The 16,813-nt window shown below is 43.5% G+C and overlaps 1 protein-coding gene across 1 annotated transcript in view; it reads left to right on the forward strand.

Moving 5' to 3' along the window:
* Asxl3 (ASXL transcriptional regulator 3) overlaps nt 1-15,301 on the forward strand; it is a 107,918-nt gene extending 92,617 nt beyond the window's left edge. The window contains exons 9-10 of the mRNA XM_087593606.1: nt 1,258-3,208; nt 7,049-15,301. Of these exons, the coding sequence (XP_087449732.1) occupies nt 1,258-3,208; nt 7,049-10,804 (5,707 nt within the window). The 3' untranslated portion in view covers nt 10,805-15,301. The remainder of the gene's footprint in view (nt 1-1,257; nt 3,209-7,048) is intronic.
* The last annotated feature ends 1,512 nt before the right edge of the window (nt 15,302-16,813 follow it).

Consider the following 16,813-nt stretch of genomic DNA (forward strand, 5'->3'; position numbering starts at 1 on the left):
CATCTCAACCTTTGGTGGTCAAATGGCCCTTTTACTGGGGTCAAATAGCAGATATCCCGTGTATCAGATTATGATTCATAACAGTAGGGAAATCACAATTATGAAGCAGCAATGAAAATGATTTTACGGCTGAGAATCACCACAACATAAGAGATTGTATTAAAGGGTCATAGAATTAGGAAGCTGAGAACCAGGGCTGTATAGACGATCATCGCTATGTTGGATTTTTTACCATCATGACATCACGTAACTTTGATCTTTACTACCTTATTAATTCATATTGGAGAGCTGACACACAACAGTAGTGGCTTCTTCTCTTTTGCTATTTCTGCATCACTTGGACTCCCCCTGTTTGGGAGATCCAGCACAGCACCAGACCCCTCTCAGGGGACTGACCCTATTTGTCTTTTCATTGCTCTAAGGTTTCCTGAGAATATCGCTTTTGCACCCTAATTTGGCTTCATTTACAATGTGTTTCTCTACCATCTGCTGCTGAGGCTACAACTTAATAGGAAAAAAGCAGTGACTCACTGCATGTTCACTGTGTCTACTTAGCCTTGCTTGGGGACTCAACATTAGGACAGATAATCTTGCAGTTTTTCTCTTCTATCCTGTATGGAACATCTTCACAGTAAGGTGTGCACACACATTTGACTGACACAAGTATCATCTAGTAGACTAACTTTAGTAACTCAAAGTTGCTTTATTATCTTCATATTTAATTAGTCAATTAGATGGTAAGATAAAGGTTGAGTAGCATTTCTTAGATTGTTTCTAAGATACCTAATCTTTGAATATCATTTCAATTTTAAAATCTGAATTATGTCTCTAAAATCCCATTTATTTAATTATTTCCACCATATGGTTTAAAGTCTTCATAATTTTTATATTACAAAGACATATTTTTATTTTATGACTTAAACTTAGGTTTGTATCTATTCTTTAATTTTTCTAGCCATATTCTCTGATTCATTGTTATTTGTAACATTTAAATTCCCTTTACTAATACTTGCTAAGATTCATAACTCCTTACTTATAAAACAAAACTTGCCATTCTTAATTAGCCATAGCTTCTGTTAGGCATAGTGGTAGCACTGAAGCTATATCAGGAGCTACTTAACATAAATTAACCACGAGGCCGAGTGGTTGTATGACTAAGTTGATACCTTTCCCTTTATTGAATACTGAACTTGTAAGAGATCCAATGCAAGCCTTTTATTTCATGTCTGTACAATGATGTCTCCAATTCTTCCTCAGATTGGGCATGTCCAGAGAAGAATCTATGAAGCTTACTTCTGGACCAAACCATGAAGGAGCTGAGGGGAGTTCCTCACACGGGGACTCTGGCATTCCGGGCGCTTCTGCAAAGACTGCATTAGAAGAACAGCAACCAAAAGTCATGAAAAGCTCAGCTTCTTTGGAGCCTGACTTCTGCACTACCATTTGCCCTATGTTAGAAGTTCCAGCGAAAGACGTAATGACAGAACCAGAAACAGAAGACATCTTTATCCCTGAGGAATCTGTCATTCAGGAGGAAGTGGCAGAGGAGGTAGAGACAAGTATCTACGAATGCCAAGATGAGAATCTTAAGACAATTCCTGAGTTTTCTGAGGAGTCTAAAAGTCCTGCCACCTCTTGTGAAGAACCCCAGGTAGCAGCCCCTGAAGACAGCTTGGAGTCCTGTGTTGTAATGAATGATATTTTAGATACTTTACCTCACATCGAAGTGAAGATAGACGAGAAATTGGAATGTCCCCAGGAAGAAATGTCAGTTGTTATTGACCAATTAGAAATCGGTGACTCTCTTGTTCCTTGCCCTTCTGTCACCCATGTCTTTGATGCAGAACAAAAGGATCAAGAAACCACCATAGAAACTAGCGCTATGGCCCTGAGAGCAGGGCCATCTTCTCTGGAAAGCCAACTTCCGAATGAGGGCATTGCTGTAGATATGGAGCTACAGAGTGACCCCGAAGAACAGCTCTCAGAAAATGCTTGTATCTCTGAGAATTCCTTCTCTTCTGAGAGCCCAGAGGGACCGTGTGCCAGCCTTCCATCCCCGGGTGGGGAAACACAATCCACATCTGAAGAGTCATGCACTCCAGCTTCTCTGGAAACAACATTCTGTTCTGAGGTGTCCAGCACTGAGAATACAGATAAGTACCACCAGAGAAATCCCACTGGTGAGAGCCTCCATGCATTGCTGGTGTCAGAAGTGTCTCCATTAGCCACCTCACCAGAAACCTCAGAAGCATCTCTTATGTCCAGCCTGCCTCTGACGTCAGAGGCATCACCAGTATCCAACGTACCTCTAACATCTGAAGTGTCTCCAGTGTCCGATTTACCACTGACATCAGAAACTTCCTCAGTGTCTTCCGTGCCTCTCACCTCAGAGACGCCTTTTGTATCAAGTTTGCCAGTTCCTGCAGAGACTTCTCCAATTTCTAATTCTTCCATGAATGAAAGAATGGTGCATGAACAAAGAAAGTCACCTTCAGTGTCTGAAGAAGCTATCTCTCCACAGAAAGAGGAACCTTCCATCCCCACCACGCCCCTGGGAGAGAACCTTCTCTCCCACTCAAAGCCTTTGTCCACCATTCCAGAACCCATCAACATGAGTTCTGCTATGGTGCCTGAAGCAATTCCACCTGAAGAATTGCACAGTCAGCCTCTGAGTCAGGAGCCTGGTAACTCTCATGTTGAAATGGAGAAGCTCTATACCCCTTCCATCCCAGAACTTCCTTCTACAGAAATGACAAAAGTTAAAAACCATAGCGTTCTGCAAAGAACTGAAAAGAGAGGGGTGTCCTCACCATTGGAGGTCCCTGTCTTTTCTGAGGAAACAGAGACCAAGGGAAACGAGCTTCCTCCAGCTAAACTACAGGACAAGCACTATGTGCCATCAGTAGATAAGGCTACGTTTTTAGAAGGCTCAAGAAACAAAGTGCATAAACAGACCAGTTCTCTGAATCGATTGGAGACCTCACATACTTCCAAAACATCAGAGCCGTCCAAGTCACCCGATGGCATAAGAAATGAAAATAGGGAGTCAGAGATCTCAAAGAGGAAAACCATGGAGCACAGCTTTGGGATATGTAAAGAAAAACGAGCCAGGATAGAAGACGATCCGTCACCCCGGAACCTGGCGTCCAGCAGTCCTCCTGAGAAAGAGCAGCCACCACGAGAGGAGCCCAGGGTTCCCCCTCTCAAGGTATGGTGTTTTAAAACAGACTATTAGATATATGGCCCCTAGACTTAGAAACTTAATTTCCAAAAGTTATGTAGATGTTTCTCTTTCTGCGCTTCACATAGCAAACTAGAATCTAAACTCCTCACATTCACTCTAACATTAAATTGTCTTTTAAAAAAATGAATAGAGGAGACTTCAGAGATGAGTGGATCAGTGGTGCAGAACACTGACCACTCTTGCAGAAGACCCATATTCAGTTCCAGCATCCATACCCGATGGCTCAACAGCACCTTTATCTCCAGTCTCAGAGGATCTGAAGCTTTCTGGTGTTCATGGTACTTGCAAGCACAATGCAGCACACATGCATACACGTGCATTTTAAAAAACCGTAATAAGCTATACACTGAGTCCATGCAAGAAAAGCTGAATTATCTATATGTTTAAAAGCAGGATTTAGGAACGATGTAGAGAAGGGCGGGGCCTAGAGGACCCTATAGAACATGGAGAGGTCAGGAAATGTGTGGATTCCATGGTACAGAAGAGGAACTTGGGACAGTATAAAAGAGAGTTAAGGTTCTATAGGTTTGGGTCAGGAGCAGAGCTGGCATTGAGAGACAAAGACCCAACAAACACTGAACATCTACTGCTACTGTCACAGATAAAGACTTATGGGGCACCTTGGAATATTTCTTAAGCAAAAATTTAAAAAGTCCTTATGAACTGAGAGAGAATGCAATAGATATATCAATAAATCTGAGATTTTGTTTCCAAAATATTAAAGAGTCCTTAGATGTCACCAAATTATAAGGCTTTTTGGACAGATAGCCCTGTTTAGATACTTTGATTTTTGTCTGGATCAGTGGATCATTTAAGAAGATACATGCCCTAAATAAGTTGTAGATGGGTGAGATAAATGAAGATTAAGGTTGATTCAGAAGAAATCTCTGATTACAAATTTTGCTCTGCTTGTCATGTCTGTGGCCTTGGTCTATTTCAGTTTATGTTTGGTACAGTGGATGATTTCCACATCGCAGGTAACTGTAGAATTAAAATCATATTAAGCTTTTAAAAAGTACAGTTCTTTCTAATTTTGCTCTGCTACACCCAATTTTATAGGCGATTCAGGATCTTCACAAGGCTGAATTTTAAGAGTGTGGCTGTGGTTATTTTACTTCATAAATCAATGCCTATTAAATAAATCTAATCATTTAAAGGTCTGCTGCAAACACCAATTAATAAAGTGCTCCGCTGTCTAATCTATAAACCATAGAAAGAAAAGCGTAAATGTGCTCTTTACACTTTGTTAGCTATGCCAATGTTACTTTTGTAATCAGACGCTGCTGATATTCAGACTGCCATGATTTATTTAAATACATATTAATAGGTTGAATAGATATGTGTATGATAGATAGGTGTTTCCAGAAAGTCAGAAAGAAATTTACACCCTTGGTATCAAGGGGCTTGAACATCTTGATTAAGCAGATTTAGATGGATTTTTAACATTGTAATTATTTAGACTAAGGGAAATAAATATTAAAATTAAAAATGTAATGCTTCTGGCAAATAAGTGATTCCTGACTATGGATTGGAGGACATGACTTATAAGCAGTTTGTACATAAGAACAAAAATTTTCTCAGACAGATGAGAAGTATCTAGAGGTCCACAAATACATCCCAGGTGGGAAGATCCTGTAACCATCCAGGAATTATAAAGCCAATATACATATATGATTTAGAGAAGTATATAAGTATTCTAGGATAGTCTTGTTCTAAATGGAGAGGGGAAGAACACAGAGCACATACCTGTGAACAGTCAAATTAGGTATTTACAGACTCTCTGTCACTCTCTGACTGTGGACAGGTAACTTCTAAGTTTGAAAGGGGTACAGCAAACAGAGCCCTTCCAGCCCCCAAATTGTGACTCTTAAGGTGTTCTTAGTGATTGGTTCATCACAGCCTTACCATGGGAGGCTGCATGCTAGCTCTTGTGTCCCCCAAGTGAGATGATGACTTTTTGGCCTATTAAATAGCATGACTGGGTAGGCAGTGTAGACTGGACTGGGAGAGGTACAGCGTCCCTGCAGTTGATCAATGTCACCCAAATCACATGTTTTGAAATATAGGAGTAGCCAAGTCACCCGTCCCTGCTTTTATTAAAATGTCAGGACAATACACAGCTCAAGTACAGCATCCTCTGTCTACAGAGAGCTGCTGACCAGAAATAACTGAGCTTATAAACAGTCACTGTTCTGCATCCATGTCAGGCAGCATGTCAGATGTTTATGAGAGTCCATCAAAACTATACCAGCATCTGATCATAGAGCCATGGGGGTACACGGTGATCTTCCAAAGGATGGTCACCTTTGGACAAGGCCAGGATGAGAATTGTCTCCAGGTTTCTTGACCAGAGCTGTTTTCTTTGAATTAAATGAAGTAAGATTAAACTAGGTATAAACATCTCAGTTGGTTTGTTTTTCTCTAGCAAGGAATATAATTTTTAAAGTAAGTATAAGTCTTTTGACTATCATCTAATATATATATATATATATAGATATAGATATGATATGGATATATGGGGTGTAGCATCCATCTATCAATGTCTATCTATGTATAATCTATCTATCTATCTACATCTATCTATCATCTATTTTTTTTAAGACATAGTCTTTCTATGTTGCCCAGGCTGACCCAGAACTCACTATGTAGCCTAGGCTAACCTCACATTGTCACTGGCCTCCTGATTACAAGTGTGCTCTACCATGTGTGAGCTAATCTCGTCTTAAGAAGCATGAAGTTTGCTTTCATTCATACATAACTTTAGGAATATTCTTAATATGTTGCTAAAAAAATACTGGTTGATGCCTTCAAAATGAAAATCTTCATTGTCATATTCATACTGCGCATTTTGTTTAAGACCTAAATCTACCTGTAGGCATTGAGACATATTTCAGCCCACATCATAACTGAGTACAGCTTACTTCCACCCCACTAACCATTTTTTATTAAGGCAGAGGTTTCATGGAGGTGCAGCCTGCTTCAAGTTCAATAGATAGCCTAAGATGAGATCAGATTTCACTGTGCAACCTAAAACTAGTTTTGTAGATGACTTTGGATACAAGATCATAGAGAACCACCTACCTTTATGTCCTGAGTGGTGGGACTACAGAGATATGTCCCAGAACTTCATGCACACTAGACAAGCACTGAATCAACTGAATTATATCTATAGTCCTCCTCCTCTTCCTCCTCCTCTTCCTCTTCCTCCTCTTCTTCCTCCTCTTCCTCCTCCTCTTCCTCTTCTTCCTCCTCCTCTTCCTCCTCTTCTTCCTCCTCCTCCTCCTCTTCTTCCTCCTCCTCCTTCTCTTCCTCATCCTCCTCTTCCTCCTCTTCTTCCTCCTCCTCCTCCTCTTCTTCCTCCTCTTCCTTCTCTTCCTCATCCTCCTCTTCCTCCTTTTTTTCCTCCTCCTCCCCCTCCTCTTCCTCCTCCTCCTCTTCTTCCTCCTCTTCTTTCTCATCCTCCTCTTCCTCCTCTTCTTCCTCCTCCTCCTCCCCCTCCTCTTCCTCCTCCTCTTCCTCTTCCTCCTCTTCTTCCTCCTCTTCTTCCTCCTCTTCTTCCTCCTCCTCCTCCTTCTCTTCCTCATCCTCCTCTTCCTCCTTCTCTTCCTTATCCTCCTCTTCCTCCTCCTCTACCTCCTCTTCCCCCTCCTCCTCTTCCTCCTCCTCTTCCTCTTCCTCCTCTTCTTCCTCCTCCTCTACCTCCTCCTCCTACTCCTCCTCCTCTTCCTCCTCACCTCGACGTAAGGCTTCACCACCCTCCTCTCTGGGTGCATACTAATATCTTTTTATTCTTTCCTCTTTCAGATACAGCTTTCTAAAATTGGGCCACCTTTTATCATTAAGAGCCAGCCAGTCTCCAAAGCAGAGTCCCGTGCATCCACTAGCACATCAGTCAGCAGTGGGAGGAACACAGGAGCCAGGACCCTTGCAGATATCAAGGCCCGTGCTCAACAAGCCCGGGCCCAGCGTGAGGCTGCTGCAGCTGCTGCAGTTGCAGCTGCAGCGAGCATTGTCTCAGGAGCCATGGGAAGCCCAGGAGAAGGTGGGAAGGCAAGAACCCTGGCCCACATCAAAGAGCAGACCAAAGCTAAGCTCTTTGCAAAACATCAGTCCAGAGTCCACCTCTTCCAGACCTCCAAGGAGACCCGGTTACCTATTGTCAGCACTAAGGAAGAATCTCTCAATATGGAAGCCTCTCCTACCCCTGAGACAAAAATGGAAGGCTCCACTGGTGTCATTATCATCAATCCAAACTGCAGATCTCCTAGCAGCAAGCCCACACACATCCGGGAGACCACCACTGTATTACAGCAGCCTCTGAACCCACCTCAGATTCCAGAAACTGCCACTGACTTGTCTGTGCATAGTTCTGATGACAACATACCTGTGTCACATTTAACTGAGAAAATTGTTTCATCTACCTCTTCTGAAAATAGCAGTGTACCCATACTTCTTAATAAAAGTCCCATCAACCCCATCCCCATGTCTGTCTGCAGCACCGCTGTGTCTGGAGCAATTAAAGAGCATCCCTTTGTGAGTCCTGTTGACAAATCTTCTGTCCTCATGTCTGTTGACAGTGCAAACAGTACGATTTCTGCTTGTAACATAAGCATGTTGAAATCCATCCAGGGATCCGACGCTCCGTGCATAGCCCTTGTACCAAAATGTGTCAACAGGACTCCTATCCCTGCTGCTCCAGAAGGTACTGGACAGTCTAACTCCATGGATGGGAAGGCCCTGCTTGTACCCAGTAGCAAGGCTGCTAACCTAATGTCCAATCAGTACACTTCTGTGCCAGCGCCCCCCATTGGAAGTAACTTGCCAAATCATCTCTGCACTAGTTCTGTCTTGATTCCCCCCACAGGGATTAATAACAGATTTGCTTCTGAGAAGATAGCCATGCCTGGGAGTGAAGAACAGTCCACTGTGTCCATGGGGGCCACCATGAGAACAGCCCTCAGCTGCAGTGATTCAGTGGCTGTGACTGATTCACTGGCTCCGCGTCCACCCATCGCAATGTTTGCAGGAAACATGCTCACTATAAACACTTACAGCAGTCCTCCCAGACTAAGTGGGGAGAGCTTGGACAAGAATCCAGGGCCTCGAAACAGAACAGACAGTTCTGAGACATCTCAGCAGCCACCAGGGGCCTTTGTCCCAGCAAGCATAAACAGGTCAATTCCATGTAAAGTCATTGTGGACCACAGCACGACACTGACCTCCAATTTGTCTCTGACTGTCTCCATCGAAAGTGGAGACTCAAGCTTGGATTCCCAGACTAGATCAGTGAGGACAGACGTAGCCATCCAGCCTGTGGCATGTCCTCAGGTGTCTGTCATCAGTAGACCTGAGCAGGCCGCATGTGAAGGGCTTGACCACGGTTCTGTTTTCATTGCTGCTTCTACGGCCAAACAGGACTGCAAGCCACTGCAAGCCACCTGCACTGGTCTCCGAGAATTGCCCCTTGCTCTTCCAGATAAACTGAACGAAGTGACAACACCTACTCATGGCTTTGCTGAGCCAGCACGAAACACAGGTACCTTCAAGAATGGAACAGACACAGCCTGTAGCAATCAGTATAACCCAGGAAACCGAATTTGCTGGAGTGAAGAGCCAATGAGAAACACAGCACAGCCCGTGGTTAGTCATTCAGGCTCAAGTAAACAGAAAGAACATCCAGAGCCGACTGGCCTGAAGGCTGTAAAAATGGAACATGCCAGCTATGCACACGTGTCAGATCTCCACCCTAGGAATCTCATCACAAACGTCAGTCTTCCTGTGAAGCCCGAACCTCATGAAGTAGACAAGGGCTTTAGAATGGACACTGAGGATTTTCCTGGCCTCGAGCGTCCTCCTCCTCCTCCTCCAGCCACAGAGGTGACAAACAGTGCACAACAAACACAGTCCATGAAGCCCTCTGCCACGAGCCCCATGGAAGAAGCTATTTCCTTGACTACCGACACCCTGAAGAGGCTTCCAAGTGCAGGTAGCGCAAGCTGCCGCCTGTCTTCCGTGGAAGCTAATAATCCACTGGTGACACAGTTACTGCAGGGCAACCTGCCCCTGGAAAAGGTGTTACCACAGCCAAGATTGGGAGCCAAACTTGAGATCAATAGGCTCCCCCTGCCCCTTCAAACTACCTCAGTGGGTAAGACAGGGCTGGAGAGAAGCATGGCGGAAGTGCCATCCAGCTCTCCAAATCCAGATGGTAAGGGCTATTTGGCAGGGACTTTAGCACCAGTCCAAATGAGAAAGCGAGAAAACCATCCCAAAAAGAGAGCAGCCAGGACGGTGGGAGACCATGCTCAAGTTAAATGTGAGCCAGGGAAGATGGCGATGGAGCCCGATGTCAAAGCGGTCCCCTGTGTCATCAGTCCAGGCATGAGTCAGCTAGGACACAGCCAGCCGTTTAAGCAGGAACGGCTCAATAAGCCCTCCATGGCCAACAGGATCATGCCCAGCCCTGAGGTCAAACAACAAAAACGGCTGTTGCCTGCATGTAGCTTCCAGCCGAGTCTGTTCCACATGAACAAAAATGAAGGCTTCCATGCAGACACCGGTACCTCACATAGACAGCAGTTCTACCAAATGCCCATGGCCGCCAGGGGACCTCTTCCCACTGCTGCTCTGTTACAGAACTCTCCCAAGACCCCAGTGGGCTGCAACACATTTGCCTTCAACAGGCATCTTGAGCAAAAAGCGTTGGGAGACGTGAATCTCCCCACAGCACCTCACCAGCTAAGACTAGCCAATATGTTGTCCCCCAACATGCCCATAAAAGAAGGCGAGGATGGGGGAGGTGCCACACACACAATGCCAAGCAAAGCGGTGGTCCACGCTCCACTGCCACCTCCCCCACCTCCTCCCCCACCGCCCCCTCCACCCTCGGCCTTGCCCCCACCACCCCCTCCACCCCCTCCACTACCTCCACCTCTTCCCACTGTAGAAGTCCCACCTGACCAAAAGCAGCCACCAGTTACCATGGAAACCACTAAGCGACTTAGTTGGCCCCAGCCCACCGGCATATGTAGCAATATCAAGTCAGAACCTCTTTCTTTTGAGGAAAGTTTAAGCAGCAGCTGTGAACTGGGCATGAAACAGGTTCCCTATGACCAGAATGAGGTGAAGGAGCAGCTGAAGGCTTTTGCATTAAAAAATGCAGATTTTTCTTCCTACTTACTCTCTGAGCCCCAAAAGCCTTTTACCCAATTAGCTGCTCAGAAACTTCCGGTACCCCAGCAACAGCCGCTCTGTGGAAGTTACCCGACCATACACTTTGGGAGCACAAATTTCAAAAGGGCAGCGTCTGCCATTGAAAAGTCCATTGGGATTCTGGGAAGTGGCTCCAGCCCTGTCACCACCACCACCACGGGCCTGGCAGGTCAGACCACCCAGATGCCAGTTCAGAACTTTGCAGACAACAGCAACGCAGATGAGTTAGAGCTGAAATGTTCTTGCCGCCTCAAAGCCATGATTGTGTGCAAAGGCTGTGGTGCCTTCTGCCACGACGACTGCATAGGTCCATCCAAACTTTGCGTAGCTTGCCTGGTTGTCCGATAAGAGCGGAGGGAAGGATTCAGTACCCCTACCTTGCACCCCAGTTTTTTAACATGAAAAAAGCCTAACGTCATTAGCAAGGAGTCAAGTACAGCCTTGGCTTCTGTGCCGACATTTTCATTAAGAAGTAAGTCATCTTGTTTTTTTTTTTTTCTAGGTGATCATTTTCTTACATTTCTCATACAGGGGATGATGCAACGCACGTGAGTGAATGGCTTTTGCCTGTTCGGTCACGATGCACAGCTTGGAGTGTTAATGTGAACACAAGTCACTGACTCATATTTTTTTTTCATTTTGATTTTTTTTTCTTTCAACCCAGGCCTAGACAGTTAGGGCATAGCAAGTTGCCTAATCACCAGATATGTAGCTGTTGATAAACTATGAACAGCCTAGCCTGGTGTCCTTCCATAGTTTCGACATCACAGCAAGCATTTCTGCTGGGGGACCTACCCTTACCCAGTGCTTCAAGTCAGAGTAGGAACGGGAGCCTGCTTTAAAAATGTGATTCCTTATATTGCTTCTGATCACAGAAGGTACGTGAAGGATGGGTCTGTGGAGTCCCCTGCCCCAGCCCCCTTTCTTCCCTTCTTACTCTTTCTCAGAGACTGGCAGGAAACCTAAGTTGGCTTTGGATTTTGTCCACAAATTGTGGTTGAATATGTATTGCATCTGATTTGACAACTGGGCTTTGTTCAATAGGTGGTCTGATTGTAGCCCTTGAATATTCAAAACTGTAGGATCCATTGACTCATACATAGTCATGGGCCCAGAGTATCGTGGCATTCCACATGTGGCTTTTAAGAGCAAATATGAAAATCTGTGCCCTACCTAATATTAAAAGCAGACAATAAAATGCCATACATGCATTATTGTGGGCTGATGATATCGAATGTTAGCCATTCTACTCACTCTCTTCCAAATACCACATGGAAATCGGGCATACATGGAGCTGATGCAGCCCTCAGTCATGCCAGGCTCACCCTGGCCTTTCCAGAGATTGGCCACCTCTCTTCACAGTTGTCACTGATGACAGTGACTACAGAAGGCAGTATGAATGATGACATTTTTCAGAACCATTTATTCCCTCTTGATTCACATTCTCTATACAGTTGCCTTTGACTCTGAAATAACTCTTATTTGAAACAAAATGCTCCCTCCTGCATGTGTCGCTGTTTCATTCCTCGTACCTAAGAGAATGGAACTGGAAAGGGAGCCTTGCATCTCACACAGTTCCCTTCGAAGTTTATCCAGTAAAAACGGAGGAGTTCCTTCCATATACTGACTACTTGCCTTCCAGAGACAGCTGTGCTTGATGAGAGGCTCGGTTCCCCAAAGCAAGCTCAAAAGCACAGGTTCACGACTGGAAGATGAAAGGAAGGAGACGTACACCCATTTAATTGAGATTCATAGCACAAAATGCAGTGCCATTAGCCCATTGGTTGTGCCTATAGAGTTAAAAGAATTCAGAGTGGAAGAAAATTACGTGTCTAGGGTAAGAGTGACATGTGGGGGTCATCTTTTCAATGTAAACATGTTTGACATTCCTTGAAAATGCATCTTAAAAGTCAACCAGAATGAGTAGAAAAATACATTCCTGAAACAAACAAAAGCCACGTTTTAAAAAAAAAAACAAAAAACAAAACAACAAGAACAAAAATAAAAAAAAACATAACCAACTGTGGTGGGGTTTTTTTTCCCCTCTAAATTTATTATTGTGATGTTGCCAAATTTCTTTAGGTGACAGAGACATTAAGAAACCACCGAACTTGAAAGATCCTTTCCTCCTAAGACAGAAAAGCAAGGAAAGGCCTGCCTGTGGCTGATTCGGGCTCTTTGCTGCCTTTCCATATTAAAGCTAACAGAATTGACAGTGGAGAAAGCCAGCAGTGCATTTGTCTAGCCAGCTACACCCCAGGACTGCAGCCTTAAGGCCTGGGTGGTGCCCTGCCAGCCCTGCCAGGGTGTGTCTGCATGCTGTGCTTATCAGTGATGCCCTTAGGGTATGCTTGGGTATGATATCATCTTAATTTTGAAGAGTGTGCTCTTAGCCTCACAGCTGGGCACCCCAGTCCGCAATGACACTTGCATGCCAACCCCTTCCTGTTTAATCGCTGCTATTCCAGCGCCAGACACTGTCTACACCAGCAGATTCTGAACTACAACGCCAGTACCTGACACCTGTTAAGGAAACCCAAGTCTACGAAGCCTTTGCACTCTGTATGAGAGGGACAGTTGAGGCTGGAGGGATACTGAGCACACTGTCAGTTGCACCTTTGTTGAGTACTGCCTGCCAATTGCTTCCTGGGAATAAAGAAAAGTGTCCTTCTGTATGTCTGGATTTTTCACATAGTAAGTTTGGAGATTCTAATGTTGATAGCGCATGGATTCTGTCACCCAGGTCCAAAGATCTTAATTTTTCTACATCTTCCTTTTCTGCCCCAGTTCAAATTCTACGGCTTGGTTTCCTGAGGTAGTATCATTGGGGCGACTACAATAATGAAATTCAGAAGCAAAATGTTGGCGAGGTATTTTGTAGGTATGCACTTCACCTTTCTATAAAAGCCAGCATATCTGAATTAGGCGAGCAGCTTCTCAGCTTCCTGATTCTACGTGTTTCCGCGTGTGTGCAACTTGACAATGTCATTGACTATGCTGTTATGGTGATGTAATGTGCAAACTTCATATGTGCATTTTCCTGAACATTGGGAATTATTGGTCCCCTATCAGGAACAGAACTTGCACATGTAACATGTATTTATTTTTAATCACAAAGGATGTATTTCTCAAAATAGCACTTTCGGAGCAGGGGAGGGAGGGAAACGGCCATGCTTTATTCCCCTCTGTGTGATATGCATATGCCTGAGGTGTATAAAACATTTAGCTAGTTAATGGGCATGTTAATAAAAGCATTCTGATGCAAACTTCATTTTCAAAATGAAAATATTTATCCTTCCCAAAGTAAGAATGCAAAATCCAGTGACTGGAGCACTACAGTTATGTAGACTATTTCCCGGTGAAGGCCCAGCATTACAAAACAGACTTGAAAACCTCTGAGGCTGAGCCAGGTTCCTAGAAAGACTTCATAGCGATGTCTATTTCCGAGGTGAGCTATAGAGGCATAGCTGACTTCTGGACCTGGATCTTCTTATTCAGTTCAAAAATTAGCCTACAGAAATCGCCTGGTGCCTGTGGTGCTTTATAATGTAGTCCGAAATATTGTTTTTTTAAAGTACATGATGCTGCAAGCCTGTTTCCTTTACAAACACTCGCACAATTTCAAAAGAGGGATTTGCTGTGGCCAGTCTCCCTGCTTCTTCCCGTGGGGTGTGATGAAGCCTGGGTGTTAGATGCTGAAGTCAGGTTTAGTCCTCTATGGTCCTAGCCTGGTGTGGACGCTCGGCATCCTAATAGCGGCCTGGGATAGCTACCCCAACGAACACACACAGCTCAGACTCAAGTCCATCTTTGTTCCCCAAGAACAATGTGAAGAGTCCTGGAACAGAACTCATCAACTGTCAGGGGCCTATGTAGCCAAAATGTCACTGTAAGAATCGTGTTGCCTCCTGCTCTCATGTTTGTCACAGTTAGCAAGCAAACGGCATTTCTACTATAATTTAAAGGAGCTGCTTTTTTAAATAGCATACACTATTTAGCTTTGAACTATATTTTATAGTCACACAATAATCTAGACTGTAGAGAGAATTCGTTGTGTTTGTGCTGTTCACGAATGTTCCAGAAAAGTGCTTTACCTGGCTCCCCTCATTTCCCGACTCTGCTGTATTCCCTCCCTGCTTTGCAGAAATCCGACCTCGGTTTGTTTTCAGTACCATTTGTTTTCGTGCGTCTGTTCCTTCTTTCGGTCAGTATTCTAAATGTTTACATCTGTTTGATATTAGCCGTGTGATGCCTTTTTTTTTCCCAAAGGCAGAATTTACTCCTCCAGCGTGACAGCAAAATGTGAAGTCAACCTGAACACACCATGCGTGGCGCACACAGACTGGGGGGCCAAGGCCCTGATTGTACACAGACATTTCCTATCAGCATAGAGAACAGTGAAACCCTCCTTCAGTCCTCTACCAAAGAATATATTATTCCCACAGGAAAAACTCAGACAGGTGTGTAAAGCCCTCAGGAGGGGGTGCAGTTGATCCACGAGACTGCTACAACGGAATCACGTTATGCTTGCTTTGATACCTGACTAAATGTGACTGGCTGAGACAAGCATTTCAAAAGGAAGTTTTAGGCAGTGTTTTGTTTAGAATTCAGGGATCATGCATTCTTTAATGGTGCTGTTTGGTTTTCTGTTTTTGTTTTTGTTTTTTTTTTAATTTCTTTTCTACAAAGAATAAAAAGTGTTGCCTACAAAGTGACTGCTCATGATGATGTAAGTTAAATGGAACGTCCGTCTCTATGTTTCTATGTTTCCCCCTTTCTCTGAGTAAGAATTTGGTTTCCATATCAAAATATTCTGGAGAAAATAAAGAAATGAAAACACGAAATACTTGTCATTTTTCTTTGTGAATGTGATGAAGTTTGAATGCTCTATTTGGGAAAACACGCATATACCGTTGAATTATCTCTGCTTATTCCTGGTGTGAGGACCTGTCAACGTATGGTCGTAACCATTGTTAACAGAGTGAAATCAGTAATTGGTGGTGTCTGCTGAGCATACCGTCCACAGCAATGCCTGGGCCTTGTCATAAGCATCTTAATTTCTTACATCAAAAAGCATTCATGTAAATAAATTGTTACTGCCAGAATTAACTTAAATTACAAAATGAAAGCAATCTTAAAAGAATTGTTCTGGTTAATATCGTATCCGAACTAAACGATTGGAGCTGTAGTTACTTGTATCCCGTGCTATGAACCATTAGAACAAAATTGCCTCCGTCATGTTTATCTGGGGTAAGGAAGTATGCATATCTTTCTGGTAAAATGAATCAGAAACCATTAAATGTAATTGGCTGTTAAATCTGAGTGCAAGTGTGCTTTATGCACGTGGAAATCATTTTCCTTCACCACCAGATGGCGAACGAGAATACTTGGTTTTGGATCCCGGATCTAAATTGCACTCTGTTATTTTCAGCAACTGTTAAAATATTTAACATAATTCATTTTATTTACAATCATGGCCCTTTGTAAATGGCCATGTTGCATTATTCCACAGACCTAATCTAGTCCAAAATTCACTATATTAAATCAAGCAAACTATGGGGCTAGAGAGATAGTTCAGAGTCCTTACTTCTCCTGTAGGGGAACACTACCCTTCTTCACCTCTTCCCACACAAACTGGATGTCTCACAACCACTTGTAATTCAAGTTTCAACAGATCCAACATGTTCTTTAGGACTCCAAGGGTACACACACACACACACCCACACCCACACACACACACACACACAAAATGTCCCTAGAAATTGAACAGCTTATTATTTCTTAGGTTGACATTTTTTTAAAATGACGTGAATGTTTACATGTTTTAATTTATTCGTTCTCATAAGATGGATATGAATACACAGTTTTTCGTAAACATTCATTTATTTTAATTACTAATGGGTCTGGTTTCAGTAGCAATCTTTCTTAGGATGTAAATAATGTATGTCCAATCATGGCCTTTATCTGGGTCTGGTGGTTCCTTAGCTCTAATGTGCCTTTCTCACTGTGGTCAAAGATAGTTAAGACTTTTAGAAGCATACTAACAGGGTTTGAAAGATTTTTCAGTGTCTAAGAATATCGATTGTTCTGCAGAGGACCTGGGTTGATTACCAGCAAATATAACCAAAACAAAGTGTAATTTAGAACCAGGGGATCTCACACCCTCTCTGGCATCCACAGGCACTGCATTCATGTAATATAAAAACATGCATGAAGGGTAAACAGTTGTACATGCAAAATATAAATTAAAAAAAAAGACAACCCAGAAGCAGCCTCACTTGGAAAGTGTTTGACAATGACTTGTGAGCTCTCCTCTATATAAAACAATTGGATATTTTTTAGTCCATAGAAGTAATT

Source organism: Rattus norvegicus, chromosome 18, assembly GCF_021556685.1.
Source record: "Rattus norvegicus strain SHRSP/BbbUtx chromosome 18, alternate assembly SHRSP_T2T, whole genome shotgun sequence".
Classification (NCBI taxonomy): Eukaryota; Metazoa; Chordata; class Mammalia; order Rodentia; family Muridae; genus Rattus; species Rattus norvegicus.